This window comes from Centruroides vittatus, unplaced genomic scaffold, assembly GCF_030686945.1.
Source record: "Centruroides vittatus isolate TY-2023 unplaced genomic scaffold, ASM3068694v2 contig_2258, whole genome shotgun sequence".
Taxonomy (NCBI): Eukaryota; Metazoa; Arthropoda; class Arachnida; order Scorpiones; family Buthidae; genus Centruroides; species Centruroides vittatus.
The window spans coordinates 28,196-45,070 of NW_027121411.1; the positions used below are offsets into that span (position 1 = coordinate 28,196).

General features: G+C 32.7%; 2 protein-coding genes across 3 annotated transcripts in view; both read right to left on the reverse strand.

Moving 5' to 3' along the window:
- Positions 1–10,145, reverse strand: part of LOC136971011 (uncharacterized) — a 32,363-nt gene extending 22,218 nt beyond the window's left edge. Inside the window, exons 1-9 of the mRNA XM_067265494.1 lie at positions 10,014–10,145; positions 9,728–9,932; positions 9,314–9,428; positions 9,106–9,253; positions 8,940–9,032; positions 8,724–8,876; positions 8,589–8,660; positions 8,444–8,512; positions 8,157–8,369 (exon numbers count right to left, since the gene is read on the reverse strand). Coding sequence (XP_067121595.1) covers positions 8,157–8,369; positions 8,444–8,512; positions 8,589–8,660; positions 8,724–8,876; positions 8,940–9,032; positions 9,106–9,253; positions 9,314–9,428; positions 9,728–9,932; positions 10,014–10,145 — 1,200 coding nt within the window. The remainder of the gene's footprint in view (positions 1–8,156; positions 8,370–8,443; positions 8,513–8,588; positions 8,661–8,723; positions 8,877–8,939; positions 9,033–9,105; positions 9,254–9,313; positions 9,429–9,727; positions 9,933–10,013) is intronic.
- The window catches only part of LOC136971012 (gastric triacylglycerol lipase-like), a 39,346-nt gene extending 22,476 nt beyond the window's left edge, over positions 1–16,870 (reverse strand). Inside the window, exons 1-9 of one of the 2 annotated variants that reach the window (XM_067265496.1) lie at positions 16,711–16,870; positions 16,438–16,639; positions 16,049–16,163; positions 15,839–15,986; positions 15,686–15,778; positions 15,466–15,621; positions 15,334–15,405; positions 15,193–15,261; positions 14,788–15,100 (exon numbers count right to left, since the gene is read on the reverse strand). In XM_067265496.1, coding sequence (XP_067121597.1) covers positions 14,864–15,100; positions 15,193–15,261; positions 15,334–15,405; positions 15,466–15,621; positions 15,686–15,778; positions 15,839–15,986; positions 16,049–16,163; positions 16,438–16,639; positions 16,711–16,827 — 1,209 coding nt within the window. In that variant the 5' untranslated portion in view covers positions 16,828–16,870 and the 3' untranslated portion in view covers positions 14,788–14,863. Of the gene's footprint in view, positions 1–14,787; positions 15,101–15,192; positions 15,262–15,333; positions 15,406–15,465; positions 15,622–15,685; positions 15,779–15,838; positions 15,987–16,048; positions 16,164–16,437; positions 16,640–16,710 lie in introns of those variants that run through there. The other variant, XM_067265495.1, reaches the window with a different exon arrangement.
- Positions 16,871–16,875: the final 5 nt, after the last annotated feature.

Here is a 16,875-nt window from a genome sequence, read left to right on the forward strand (position 1 = left end):
CTTGTAATAACATCTACCATAAAACAAAGATAATAAATATGGAAGTCGGAATTACTATATATTTTCTAAAGATCTAATATATTAGAAAGTCTTAATTTTAAATTAAAATATGAAAATTATGCTCTATAAACGAAGAATGATTTTACTGAAATAGGAATGAGACTAACTCAAAAATATTCAAACTTTTGGAAAAGTAAAACGTTATCATCTAAAAAGAATGCCAAAAAATTAATAAAAACACTCCAGCCATCAGTTACATGACTTTCAATGCTGTTATGACATTTTATTTAAAAAATAACTTTTATATTATTAATGTGTGTAGCGCCATCTGTTCTGAGATTTTGTTATAAAAAATTGTTATTATTAATTATTTTAAAATAGCATATGAAAACTTAATTTTGAGGGTAGGGAGGAGTTTCATATCTAAGAAAAAATTGTAAATGACAATAACGAATAACATCTTCATTAATTCCGACCCTTCTCGAGATATGACATATGACCCCCCTGTATCTCGGCATCCCTCCATCTATCACCACCAAAATTTAATAATATCGATGCTCCTTATATGTTATTTACCGTGTGCGCCGCCCTGAAAAGTGTTGGACTACAGATACTATCGATATTGTATTTTCATAACAGAAAATTGTAGAAAGTTATTTTCCCATTTGTAAGTAAATGTCGTTTTCGGTGTTAACGGATCGAACTGTTTATTTTTCTTTTAATATCCCTCTTAGCACGTGGAATAAAACGCACGCAAAAAGTGAAATTTTTTTTCGCCTCCAAGCACCTCTACCTTTTTATAAATCGGTCACGTACGCCCTATTTTCTTCTATTCATTTTTTCCTTATTAAATATGAAATCCGCTAGATTTGGTGGTGTAATGAGAAAAATATCGTTGTTAACAAAACATTTTAATGGCGAAAGAAATAAATCCAACATTTAATTCTCTCACTTGCATTTAATTTAAATATTTGGCGTGATTTAATTACATCATCAATTTTCAATTAATTAAAAATAATTTTAAAATCTTACTTTAATGATACTTCGATTAATTATTATTTAAATGAAAATTTTAAAACAAATCTATATTTACTCTGGCGAGGAGTGGAGAAGTCTCGTTTATTGTATATCGAGTGGTCTGTTGTTCTGGAATCCGAAAGTTTTTCTATGTTCGATTTTGATGGAAAAAATCTGAACGTTTCTTAAGGGATTTGGATAAAATCTGTACTTTTTCCTGATTAATTTTAGTGTGGATGTGTATTTCCAAACGAATCTGGAGAGGTATTTTATATTAAATATCGTTAAAATAACTAATGCGATAAGAAGCAAATTTCTATCTAATCACGTGATTGGGTTTATTCGACTAAGAAAATGCTATTCTGTAACGAACTTTTCATTTTTGGTTCCGATAGCCTCGGATAAGCAAGCATAGTTGCCCGTACAATGGAGTACTTGGGGCACGTGCCTGCCATTTCCGTCTGAGTTACCCTTTTCTTAATCACCAGAAGGTAACCAAATTCTATTATTCAATAAACTAGTGACGTATTGCTCAATTTTCCCGGCAATGTTTAACATTTTGGTAGTGCCATCACTTATCATATTTTATTAAGAAAACTTTTATATTTTTAAATATTATAAAATATCCGTTAAATAGAGGCGTCCGCTATTCCGGAGTGTCCGTTAATGGAAGTTTCACCCTATTACAATTTCTGGTTTACAGTTCTGACATCTTATAATCTTACGAGTTTTAGCATTCCGTTCTAAACATTATCGTATTTTCTTATGGAGAAATCATTCATTTATAAGATGTTTATCAAAAAATTTAATTTGTTTTCATTTTTAACTAACAGTAATTACGAATAAAGCATTTGTAATTTGTAACTATGGCCAGAAAATACCACAAAACGAGCTTCGGACTATTGGCACTGTTTGCCTCAGCGAGTAATTTAATTTAAAAATTAAATTGCTCGCTCGGGGTCTAGACGTTTGCGCTGTAAGTTTAACAGCGAGGTTGAGGCCGAAGTTTTCAACGCGAAAACGTGTATGTCGGACGTTCGGCGCCGCTTTCCTGTAAGCCTAGAAGTTTGACAATGGCGTTTGGAATGTCGAGCATGATCCCCCTGACTTTTCAAAAGCCATTGTCAAACTTCTAGGCTTACAGGAAAGCGGCGCCGAACGTCCGACATACACGTTTTCGCGTTGAAAACTTCGGCCTCAACCTCGCTAATTTTGTTACGTTCCTAACTGTAATTAGGAACGTAACGAAATTAAAAAAGAACACGGCAGCTTTTAGGTGGAAGGCTAATACAGGTATACCTCGCCTTACGTCGGTAATTGGTTCCAGGAGAAGCGACGTAAGTCGAAACTAAGGTGGAAAACGCCAATAATGAGCACTTAAAGACCACTAAATATGACGACAACACAGAAACACAGATATTTTCATGTTCGTTCTCTAGGATTTATGATGATTATATTAACATTTACTGTAAATGTACATATTTTAATATGATTTTATGTGCTTTTAACGCTTTTCTAGTGATAGTACGACTTCAATATTTGTGGCGGACGGATGTAAGGTCGAATAAAATGACTTAAACTTGATTTTTATTTTTCCATATACTTTTTTGACAAACGACGTATAATCGAGAACGACGTAACTCGAGGTATACCTGTATTACTTTGAGAGCAATTAGAAACAGAGAATGTTAGCATTCGACATCGCGAATCTCAGTTTCTGCTTCAGCTAAGTCATACCGATTGTAAAAAGTATCGGCGTCTTCCGAAGCCATTAATATTGTATATATGTAATAAATAAAGAGATTAGCTACAGCCGAAATGTTCTTTTTAAAAATGCTCTGCCCGTAAAAATAAATTAAATATTTATGAAAAACTAATTAAAATTTAAGTCAAAAATAAGTAAATATATTATAGTTACTATTTAAAAAATATAATGTGTTTAATTTCCATTTGTATAAATTAAAATGATAGTTTTGAATACAAATGAAGTATATAAAATTTGCGTGTATATTCTTTGAAAAGATATTTTCATGCATAAAGTTCGGCAAACACTAGTACACGACAACACTAAAACCACGTGCTTCTCTTCGAAAACGGCGGTTTTAGTCGCGTGACAAAAGCACAATCATAACTAAATTGTAATTGGTTAAAGTGTGCGATAGCGTGGAACCCAGACACGTTTCAATCGATTATCAGGAACGTGATTTGTCTAAGATTCGTTAATTGCCTTTTGCCAAAGAAACTATCGAACATCTTGTGTATCCCTTTCGTCGAGTTATCAGAAGAGCTCTGATTAGACCCCAATGAACTTAGTTTACGTAATCCTCACTCGGAATTGTACAATTCTTTTCATCTGTCTATAGCCTATATATACGTATTATTAAATTTTTATTACGAAAAGTCTGTATTAGAATGGATGAGCCAAGCCCATTGAGAGAGAAGGAAGAGTTGGACCAGGGGACGAAGCCACTAGTTAATTTTGTAACAATATTTGGAATTTTTGGAACTTTTCAAAAAAAAAAAAATATTAAAAAACATATATAAATCATAACATTTCTAAATAATGCGGTTTAAAGTAAGCTACGTATTCACATCTGATTTATTATTGAATATTTGCAGCTTTTGAAACTGCAACACACACAATGCTTCTTTGTGTGCCTATTTTTTAATTTCTTTTTATGCCACATGTTTCAATAAATTCATACGGATTTATCAATCATGAAATTATTTTTCTTGATATTATTATTTATCAAATTATAAGAGGAGGGTTCGCTATGTTAATGCTTTTAACAAATTCGTATGTAATCTTTTTAACTATCAGTAAAAATTTTTTAATAATAATGTAAATAAAACATGCGAGTAACTTCGAAACAAACTGTGACGCGATTCGAATACAAATTACTTGGCCATTTAAATAACGTATTCTAAAGGATCTGCAAATAATGCTAATTATCGATCTGTAGATTCTGTTCCTGTTGATAACACATGTTTGTACGTGTACTCTATAATACGCTACGTGTTGCGTGTTGCAAATAGAAAAGAAAAACGATAACAGCTTTACTCTTTGACAAAATGTAAATCTATAAAGTGCCAGTTCTAATTCTATTATATCAATAGTTACCATTTGTGTGTGTGTGTGTTTGTGTGTGAATGATGATTTTTACTGTTTTAAGCAAAAGTTTATATTTTTAAGTGCTATATGGAAGAAACAATAATATAAGTAGAACACAACATTATCTGGATATCGCGAAAAGAGGGATTTTTTACATAACATAACCGTTTACATACCATAAAACGGCATAAAATTTCTTTCTCAATACTTATATCATCCATAAACATACATAACATTCCAGTATTCTACATAAAGAAATTTTCTTTTGTAAATTATGAAAGTTTAACATATTTAGTTATATAAAAACACAAAATACATAACTCCATTTAAAATACTAAAAATTTTTTATAAAAACTTACAATTTCTATAGACTTAAAGTGGGTAGATACCAGTACACTTTAGTAAAATTCTATGAATGTTAATATTCTGTGACATAACAATTGTAATTTAAAAAGTAAGTTATTTTAGAAAATGTTTTTATATTAATGGCATATAAATACATACCACCAATAGGTTTTATGTAGTATTTCTAATCCATTCGGACAAACCGTACAACGTATTTTGCATTGTGGTTTTATTACAATGCACAATGTGTTGTGGCGTCCTCTATTAAATTATACCACTGAGGGTCTATTTGCATACCGTCAAAAATATTAACTAGATTTTTCTTGGGGTGTTTACTTATTTCAATATGTTCCTCGAATTTCTTTTATACGTATCTTTTTCTGAGTGTAGAATTTTTATATTGTTTCTATTAATTTGACATTTTTTATTTTTTTGTATGTGTTTACCAAGGGGATCTATTGTACTCAAGCCGAATGGCTGCTTCATGTTCTTTTATCCTTTATTCTAATGTTCGGCCAGTTTCACCTATATAAACTTTTGGATATTGACAACTACATTCTATCTTATAAACTATACCTGTTTTTTTAAGATTACCTATATTGTTATATTGTTTTCTAATATAACTATAAATATTATGCGAAATTTTATTAGTAAAAGCTAATCGAACATTGATTCTTGTGTTTTATATTACCGGTAACAACGCCGGTAATATAAAATTCATGAAACTGAAGGAAAGACCACTACTAATTTTTATGCACAGAACTTATCTTTGATTTCGTCAGGAAACTCATGATACAGTGCTATTTTCTGACGACAAAATATTTCATCTAGATGATGCAAATGGTATTAATTCCTACTGGCATGATTTGAGAGGCATCCAAGCACCTGAAATGAACTGTCAAATGGGGAGGCGCAATAATGATCCGAGTTCAGTTTTCTGCTTAAGCAAAAACCGATCCCTTTCTGTTTACGTACGAATTAATTCTCAAGCCTACGTTGAATGTTTGGCGCTCAGTTCGACTCAGATGAGGAATCGAGTTTCCCAAAAAGATAATGAATCAATTGATATATGTAATTATATTAAACAATGGTTCCGGCAGCAAATTTTTTTCGGCCTGATCGCATCACTTAAACCCTACGGAAAATCTGTAGAGTGTCTACTGTGTTAACATGAGTAACAATTTTCAGCTGTTGCTAGAGCTAAAGGAATCTGTAATAAAAGTTTGGGAAGATATAGCTTATAAAATCTTGATACACTTGCACAACACCTTACTAATTGTATGGAAGTGACAGAAAGTTGAGGTTGTTCTTGGATGTATTAATTTTGATATTAACTCTAAGAAACTGTGCCATTCACAGCGAAATATCAAACGGTATTCTGTCAACCAATGAAATTTCTCAAGAAACGGACCAAATATTTAAACTCGGCACCCTTGAAAACTACTTAAATTATATTTTGTACTCGCCAGTAACCTCGTATTATGTAAATTTCCTATTCGAATGCCATCATACCACTGATCCGATAGAAAGAAGGGGGTTAAGGAAGTAATTTGATTAAAAGTAGTCGTTGACGTCTCCCGGAAGAGAGGACAGTTGACGACTACTAATTAATATCTGTATACTATTAATATTTGAAAAGTCATCAGTGTTGAATAGGTTGTGATGGTCCTGCACAAAATCGAAGTTGCTAACCTTAACGTCCTAAAGTCTTCATATAAAATTTGTTTAAATAAAAATAACCTTGTCAAAATGCTTTTATGTAATAATAAAGTGTTTAAATTTTGGCAACAGACTGTATAAACTACGTGCAAAATATGTTTTAGTAAATATTACTTTTATAGAAAAATTATCGGGCTGCAATTTGAAAAAAAAAAAAAAAAAATGTAGACCTATAAATTCCGACCATCTGTCTGTCTGTCCTTCCTTAAACTAAAAAAGGGAGTTAGATAGATGAAACTCGAAACGAGACACGGAAAGCTTAGGGGCAAGAGGACGAATTAACTATATAACTTCTGGTGCAAACCGGAAGTCATGTTACTTCTATTCAATATTTTCTTCTGAACGGAGTTAGATATATGACTGACACGACTCTATTGCTAACAGAAAAATAATGACCTATAAGGACAAGAACACCACTAAAAGAATTGATAACATTGTGACGAAAAATTGCAGCCCAGTATTTTGACGACGTCACGATAAATAATTGCTCGTTAGAATTGGTTTGGTTTATTTAGTTACGGCAACGCGACACGTGAGCTATCTTCCGAGGGAGATGCATCCCGGGAAGACTTTTGTGTAAAGCTGTTCCTAATGTAAGTGGTACTAAAGCGAAAAAATTTGGAAAACTCCACATGGCCAGTCCGTTGGCCATGGTCGAACCCACGACCGACTGCCGGTGTTCGGTGGTTTTATCCACTCGGTTACTGGAGGGTACTTATTGGGTTGCAATTTGAAAAAGTTGCAGACTTATAAATTCTCACTGTCGTCCATCTGTTTTGTTTTTCCTTAATTTTGAAAACGAAGTTAGATTGAGACCAAACATGGAAATCGTAAGAGAAAGAGAACAGGATTAACTGTATACGAACTTCCGATTTGTACCGCAAGTTACGTTACTTTAATTCAAAATTTATCCCCTGAACGGAGTTAGATACATAACCGGCACGACTCTAACGCTATCAGGAAAAGTACGATGTACGGGGTAAAACTATTCCACACCATGCAGGCAAGTGCTATATGCTACCTGTCGCAGTAAAGGCGTAATGGCGCATCTATTTCGCTCTATATCATTGTCGCAGTAATTCGGTGAATACAATATATATATTTTTAAAACTATATCTTTTTTTGAAGAATTATATTTAGTTAATTATTTTGTTAAATTTTTTTCCAATTCCGTGTAAACCCAGCAATCAAATGTAGAAAGAAATTAATTGATATATAAAAATACAATTGATAATTTGGCGTGGGATGTAAGATATTATTTAAGTTAGATGTATTTGAACGTAACTGCCGAGTTTCGTAGCAATCGATTGAACGGCCTAAGAGTGTATAGCGATCAAACAAAGAAACAAACATCCTCATTTATATATAGAGATTATTTAAATTAACAGATAATCTGTAGCTAACGGTAATGCAGCATTCTGAGCCAAGAAATTATTTCCTAACAACTACGAATAATAATTAAATATACTAATTTATTACATATTTCTATTTCATTAACTACAGGTGATTCAAATACATGAAGCTCTCAATCATCGTAAAGGAATGACTGTAGATCAAAGTCATCAGATTATGTGAAGTTTATATGAAATCCAAATTATAAATTTTAATACAAAGAATATTTCGTACTGGTTAAGCATTCATTGAATTACAGCAAACCATACTGATAAATGCATTAATTTACGTCCGATCTGAAGAGTAAAACTGGTGTGTTTATCATTTTTATCCTACCGTCGACGTCGAACAACTCGTTATACGTTAAATAAAATGGAACGTAGCCGGTGTGGTTTAAAATTTAGTCATAGACAAAGTTTAAACGGGCGTATTAAGGTAACAAGCTCGTAAAGGACAACGACGTCAGTGAGGGAAATATTAAAGAATTTAGGTGCAAGTTGTATTTATCTACTTATCAGAAAAAAAGTAAAAATCGTACATAAAGTTTTTAAACAGTTTTCATTATTCGCACTACAGGGTCATAAACGTATTTCTTTGTATCTGTAGCATATACGAAATCTAGATGACCCCATTCTCTTAGGCTCACTTGATAATCCGCTAACTTATTCGGAATGCGGCTTCCAAGTATACCCACGTCTTTAGGATTTGCCAGTTTATCGTTTAAGCCCTTAAAGATTGCGATGGGAGTTCGAATTTTTCCGAGCTTATACTCCGGTGGATAAGCCTAATAGGTAGACATTATCACATAAATGGATAAAAGTAAAGATTTAAATATAGAATATGAAGCTTTCTACTTACCTGTTTGTACTTTTTCATATTTTTTTTTCTCCCGTAATCGAATTTTTGAAACTTTTTCGAATTTACCATCTACGGTACAGCTTAAATCATATCAGTTCTTTATATTTTAATTTCATCGAAATATCGAATACACTGTATAACCTACCTGTCCGTAATGAATGAGGGTTTTAGTAGATGTTCCTGCAGGTAAATGAGAAAAGTAGACGGGCAGGCGAGACTGAAATATATTTAAATTAGTAAAGATAATTTCGAATTTTCGTAGCAATCTTTCCGATCTTACCTCATTTAATTGACGAAAGTCATATCCATTTATTTGAAAGTACAGATTGGAGCATACCGAGTTTAAGGGACTGCTACAGACGGACTGTGCAAATAATCTTGTGATGTAGTTGTTTGGTAAAAGCTCTCTTTGTCCTAGGGCGGAAAATAAAAGCTAAACCAATCTTAAGTTTAAATCTTTAACGAAAAAATATTTAGTATTAGACATTAAGCTCACTCGAAAGTTATTAGATAAAGGAGCTAAATAACGAATAGGACTCTGAATATAACCGACTGTCGCCGTTGGTGCTAAAGCAAATATCGCTTTAATCTGAAAAATTCAATATTTTAACTTTAAATAACTGGTAAATGCAGTGTGGATTGTAAGTATAGACATCACTTACCTTGTTGTATCTGGGTTTCTCGGAGAGAAATGCGAAGGCTATCATGCAACCTTGCGACCATCCGACGTAATACAACTGTCTTTGACCAGTTTTTTTCAGGACAAAATCTATGCTATTCGGTGTATCGTACTTGGCGTGTTCGTTGATACTGAAAATAAACGTTTTATATTTATCTACAAAAATCCCGCAGTCTTCGCTTTAAACTGACCTGAAATCCCAAAATCGATTGCTTTGGGGTGAATATCTGACGTGCCTTCGGGCGTAGATGTTACCTCTCTGATTTCCCAGCCATACGTCGTAACCTTCGTCGGCCAAAATATAACCTACAAATAGTTTAACATAAATTAAAAACACTAGAAGAATTATTATTCTCTTTGGCAAGAAATGTTAACTGATTAATGATTTACTTTATTGTATTTGAACGTACTCGAACCTGTGCAAAACTAAGAACGCATTTGTATCTGTGCAGAATAGAAACCGTAGATAATCAGTATACTGATTATCGCCAAATTAATAAGGAGTTTGCACAGAAACAATTATTATATTTTTAATATAAGGATTTCCAATAAGAAGTTTTGGCTGTTGAAATTCATCAGTTAATCTCCCTTAAACGAAGGCTTACCAAGGCTCTGGCTGGGAAAATTTATCACCCAATCAGAAGCGGATCCTAGAAAGCCGTGTTGCAGAAAAGCTACCCGACGATTTCTGGTGTTTCGTCTACGATTTTTTCGGCCGTAGGGAATCCTAAACAGTTTCAAAAGATAGCCATCTCTCGTTCGAACCGTATATTCTTTCACTGGATAGCCTCTGCTGGTTATTAATTGGGTCTAAAACAAATATAAAAAATAATCTACAACTTAAAAAATATATTAAATAATTACTATAGTATGTATAAATTTTAAATTTACCACATTTCTGTTAGCATCGAGATCAACATCGCGCACCCTCGAAGATGATGCGGAGCAAATTGTTAAACCCCAGCATAAAACCAGAAAACAAAAGGCAGTACATTGCATATTTATGCCAGACTTATCAATCATGTGTTTAAACCAAGATGCTACCTTTGTTTACTTTTGATACCTTTGTTTACGATGCGAGATTAGTATAATTCTATTCTGTTACGTCACGTGCTTTGACACCTTTCGATTTAACCAATATCCGTGTTTTTCTGCTCGGGCGATTCGTCTATTGGTCGTTGGGTGGCCAATGTTGTAATGGTGTCATCCTATCGCTCTTGTGAACGCGAGATTTCTGTTTGCTGGCGCCATCTTACGGCAGGAAATAACAGAAAGGATTTGCAATACAGTATATTATGAGTTAGAAGATTTAGAAGAATTAACAAAACACAAATTAGACGATATTCTAAACGTTTATTCGTAATTTGAAATTGTTATTCCTATTTCAAAATCTTTATCTAATTATTTATCGATGAGGATAAGGTCACGAAATAATAATGAACGTCACGAAAAAATAATGGATTGTGATTAGTGTTTGTAATTTTGTTTGTGTTAGCAACGGAAATATTTACATGTATATAAAATTTAATAAAATAGGTTACAATTATTTCTTTAATTATTATTAATATTTGAACCGTTCGCAATCCAAATCGATTAACTGCACTTTTTCAAATATTTTATATCTTAGTACCAAAGCATTCCACTAATGCTTAACTTTCCTTATTTAAAATAAATATACTTTATTAATATGCTTAATACACATAACTAGAAAATTAGTTTTTGTTTGGGGAATAATAAATAATTTATTTCAGAAGCCAAGTAATTAATTGTATGAGGTGTTTTTACCTTTCTAATTCAAAAATTTTACCGAAAGGTGTTAGAGAGATGACCAGCATGACTTTGTTGTTAAAGGAAAAGTGTGATGTACAGGAGCAACACACTACTAATTCGTGGTGGAGGTCATATATTTTAATTTAAATAAATTAAAAATATGATTAAAACCTCGCATTGAGACTTATCACAATAAATAATTGCTCGTTCTTATATATGGCGTCATTCCATACGTCATATATTTACATCCCGCTATTCAAATTAATTAAGTTATCGTTATTTTTAATCGCTATATGTTTTTCGTATATATACTTAATGCTTTTGAAGAGTCCAAAATATTGGAGTAGGCTCTGTCACAAAATGTACCTTTTGTAAGTGATTTAGTTTAATACTGTATTTTATGTCTTTGTTTTAAAAAAAATTAACTGTAAATTACAAAACAATTTTATTTTTTATAGACTGAAGAGGCGAGAATTTCATCATAAGGTGTATTTCCTCGACTATGCAGCAAGTCGAGCACCTTCTTGTTTCCCACCATTTTAATTTTCTTTTTGCTGTGAAGCTCAAATCTTGAATATTTTCCCAACATATTGCATGCTAAAATTATTCGCCGAACAATTTGCAATTTTTCGAAATTCCTGCAATTTTGTGAAAAGCTGCTAATAAAGATGGGTTTACTTACCTTAACTTGGGGATATTTATCTAGACTTTCTACACTTTGCTCAACGTAATGGCAATTATTTAATATAATTTATAACCCTAGACAGGAAACGAAAAACCGCAAAAGGTCCAAAACATAAAATACGTCAAAGAATGACGTAATGCTTTTTTTCCTCGAATTAATAGAAAAACACAGAAAGTAAGATGGCGCCAGCAAGTGGGCTGGAAAAAGAAATTTCAGCTGGAGACAGTTGCGTAGCTGGAAATTGGGTGGGAGCAAGATCCTATCAATATACGGTTGTCTCATACGGTTGTTTAATGAAGTTTCCGGATTCCGGATGCACGTCATCCGAATGCCAAGGGACTTCTTCACAGCTCTTAAAAAAAAAAAAAAAATTTTAATTTGCAGTGCCTGATCATAGCACAAGAGGCTGAAGCGCGCGCTTGGGGCCTCCGAAAGTCAGCAGCTTCGAAAAACAAAACACATTCTACGAATCACAGGCGCAGGTAGTTCCCAGGTGATCCCTTTTCCTATATTAATGACGGATCGAGGAATCTGTAGAAGAAGAAAAAAACTGTAACTAATTTTTTTGTAACGAAAAGGAAAATCAAAAGGGGGAAGAATAATAGAAACTTGATAAAAGTGAGTCGATATTGTTAAGCGACGTAGACAACTGATGGCAGCAGAATAAAACATTCAATTAACAAATGAAACGACAATAGTTATACTAATAGCCTTAAATTAACCTTGAATTCATTTTTATACTTATTTTTAAAAACTGGAGAGATAAACGATGAGATAAAACAATCGTTAATTTACGAGGAATTCGTTTATCTTTATAATCAAATATTCATTTAGATTAATTTTTAAACCAACACTTTTGCATCGTTGCAAAATGAATAGTACTTGCTGAGAAATATCTAAGTAAACATACTAAAACTCATATATTATTTTTGATACCTAAATGCAAGGACGTCGAGAACTTGTAAGGGGTCGGAATTGATCGGGTACCTTTTGACACTTAACCATCCCTTTAGACGTTTTTTTTAATCAATCGAAATAGGAGAAAGGTTTGTTTATTAGTGAAATATAGTCTTAAAGATTTTAGTTTCTCTTAGTAATAATAACGTTAATTTATAGAGGTAGGAATCCTTACGGACACCTAAGTTCGAGTCTAGGAGGAAATTCCACGGTTCCATTCGACGGCCTACGTAGACGTCCTTGTTTTTACTTATTACGCAAATAATTACGTAATAAATGAAATTAGATTTGATATTTATAACAGTATTTTTCATTTTACTTGTATTATTTATAATTGTTAGATACACGTTAATCGCGAATGCTGTACGATACATATAAGAATGAATCTTTCGAAAAATAACAGAAACAAAATAACGAAGAATTTGACACGACTCTGATTTTAATGCAATCGTTTCTACTATGACGAATTCCCGTGTTATGGAATTTGGCGTAATTAAACGTAACAAGGATTATGAAAAAATGCAGTTAATAGTAGAACACTGTAAACTCGCACAGTTTTATTATTTCAAGTGTCTTTTTAATACTTAAAAGCTCTTTCTTTCTTGTTCGCTGGGCTGTTTGGATTCTTACGATCGAAACCCTTACTGGTGTTTGGGATGCTCGATTAAAATATGGAGAAAAGTACCTAAATTCGAAATTCATTTTTTTTCTCCGTTTTCTGTTATATTTTACTTTTGGGAATTTTTCTTTGTGTTTCCCAAAAGTAAAATATAACAGAAATATAAGTCCGTAGTTTCCCTAATACTCGTGCTACGAGTATTAGGGAAACTACAAACTCCAGACGAACCAAAACGCGTTCGTATTTTGCCTACACCCGTATATCGAATTCTAAAAATTGCTGGTATCCGGTAAAATACAGTTTTTCCAGTGTATTATTCTCACATTTTTATAAGAATACTAATATTTGTATTAAGCGTAATAATATAACTTTATCATAAAAGAATACCCCTGTTTACAGGAATTGCACAGAATCGTCAAAATTTTACTTCCAATTACTGTATTTTTAACACAAGAAATTACATTCTCGCTCTACGTATCTACGAATAATCACCAAATGTTAATTTTCACAAATTTAATCTGACATTAATATTTGTTATAGATTAAGTTTGGAGTTAGCCACGTGTGGTGTTTTACTTTGAAAAGCAAATGTAAAAATTAACGAAAGTCAATTTGATGAACGAATGTAAAGATACATGTAATGTTAATTAAGGGTGCTCTAATGATGAGAAGTGTTAAAAGTAAGGCCGGTTCCGTGGATCATTAACACGAATTTTATTTATTATTTAGCGACGTTTCCAATGGTTTGGGATGATCAATTACGCGCATAGAAGGTCAGTATGTGACTTCACTTATCTACTTCCCAACTTTATCTGTCCTTAACGCGTTTTTATAAAGGCAGATTACAATGTGATATCGTTTAAATAGATAAAAAATGAAATTAAAAATAGAAAATGTTTTTATGCATTGTAAAACATAACTTAACCTGCCAATATTTTTGGAAATTTTACTAAATTCCCAATAAAATTATTATTGTTATTGTTAAATAGGCATAAAGAAAGCGGATAGATAGGAACGTTAGAATTACGTTATAAATTGCATATTTCAAATAAAATTTTCCGTCCGAATTAGAAAAATTAAAAGATTTTAAGGTTCTAAAAACGTCTATCGACTTTCGGAGACGTGATTATTTAATAGCATTTCAGCTAAACGTTGCAAAATGAACTTACTAGAAGGCAATTACTTTTATTTTCATTATTTAATTTTTACTTAAACCCTATTAAAAATCATTAATTTGATAAATCTGTTTTGTTAGAAACATGTTTACAATGACAAAAAAGACAGTTTGTCTGTTTAATGCACCTTTAAGTAACCGTTAATTATTTGCAATATAAAAAATATGGTAAATTAGCGAACTGCGCTTAATATTTTAACGACGGCGAGAAATATTTTAACAGTAAAATTAAATAAAAATTCTCGTAATTTTTATACTACTGGGCAAATTGAATACCGGATTACTTATCTAAAAAGAAAATTCCGTTTTAAATACAAATTAAAATATTGTAATTATTGGGATTAATATTTGCCGTTATAACCTTTGATTATATGCAATTCTTAAAATATTTTCCGTATAAATATAGAATACGTATTTATTTAGTAATAAAACAAAGTCGTAAAGCATTCGTATAAGTCTACTTAAAATTCAAATTACAATTTTATTGCTTTTACGTTAACGTACAAAATATACATTATTACGTAGAAAATTAGAATTTTAAATAGTCTTCATTACTCTAATCAGCTCGTCGTAAACATATTTTTTTGCTTCAGTTGCCATTATAAAGTCTAGATGACCCCATTTTTCAGAATCCACTTTATAGTCTGCTGCCAAATTTTGAATCTTCTCTCGAAGTATACCCACGTCTTCAGGATCGGCCAAATTGTCGTTTGAACTCCAGAAAAGCGCAACGGGAGTGCGAATATTTTTTATTTCATACTCGGGAGGTGTAGGCTAATACAGAATTATTAAATTAACACACGAAGATGAATATAAGAAAGATTACGGTCATAAGGGTAGCTATGGATAAAGAATTTGTCACCTACCTGATTGTAGGCTATTATGTTTTTCTCCGGCCCGTAATCGAATTTTTGAAGCTTTTTCGAATTCATCATCTGCGATAAAATCAAAATGATTGCAATTACCAAAATTTTAACTCTATTCGAACATTCGACAGCGTGTCCTACCTGTCCGAAATGAACGATATTCTTGGTAGAAGAACCGGCGGGGTAATGAGACATGTAGACGTCTATGCGACTCTAAAATGCATTTGTATAAGTCGATAGAATCGTAATATTTTCCCAGTATCTTTTCCTTACCCTGTTTAGTTGAGACGGATTATATCCATTCATTAGAAAATACACATTGGAACATAAAAGATTGAAATTTTCGAAGCCACATCCGACTTGAGCAAATAATTTCATGACAAAACTGTTCGGCAAAAATTCTCTGTATCCTAATTTCTTATATAAAAGCTAAAAAGAAAACGAAAATTACATTTTTTAATCGAAAGGAAGCGAAATATTTACCATTTCTTACGTCTATGGGGCTGGTTAAGGGGGCGAGTAAACGGAGAGGACTAGTGATGTGACCGACCGTGGCTACCGGCCCCAGAGATAGCACCGCTTTGATCTGAAATATTAAATCTTTAATACGGATAGAAGGATCCAGGCATGTAAAATCATTACCTACTTTGTCATAGTCGGGTCTGTCGGAGAGAAGAGCGTAAACTACAGTGTTGCCTTGCGACTGTCCGATATAATATACCTGACTCTGATTAGTTTTATTTAGAATAAACTCTATGGTATCGGGTACGTCGTATTTGGCGAATTCGTCAATGCTAAAAAGGGAAAAAAATCTCTTTATACGTAAACACTTTACACTCTCCGATGTTCGACTTACGTGAAATTCCAAAATCTTTCTTCTTTAGTCGAATATTCAACGTGCTTTTTAGAGTAAGTGTTACCTCTCTGGTTCCCCAACCACACGTCGTAACCGTTGTCGGCCAGGATATAACCTAATTATATTTAAATATTTAGCAACGAATCCAAAAGAGCGTTACAAAAACGATTTTCGTAACCATAAAAATATACATCATCAGCCAGAATTATTCGAAAAGATACCGGTCCGAGGGAATTCGAAACGTAACAGTAATACAGTAAGACCGTTATCGATGCAAATTACGCGTATGGACGATACAAATAATAATTTCAATTGTGTGTGGGTAAACATTTAATTTTATAAGTCGAATGGGGAAAATTAACCAAACTATTCCAAAAACGAAAACTTACCCAAACTCTGATTAGGGAAATTTAAGACCCAGTCGGTGGCGGATTCCAGAAGACCGTGTTGTAAATAGGCTACGGGGCGATTGGTGGTGTTTTGTTTGCCCGACAAACCGTAGGGTATTCTTTGCACGGACAAAACATAACCGTCCTTCGTTTGAACGGAATACTCTTCCACAGGATAGCCCTTACTCCTGATGATTTCGGTCTAAGAAAACAGCGTGTTAAATACAAGTGAAAATGTAATTTTAACAATACCAATAACACTTGTAAGTTTACTATATTTCTGTTGGCGTCGGGCTCGTCGTCGTTCAATATTGTTAGGATATTTAGTAAATCCAAACAGTTTGCTAAACCTAAGCATAGACATAAGAGGCAAACGTAGGAACGATACATATTTGTACGATTGTGTGACTAGTGCGGGAGAAGTATCGGCATTGTTGT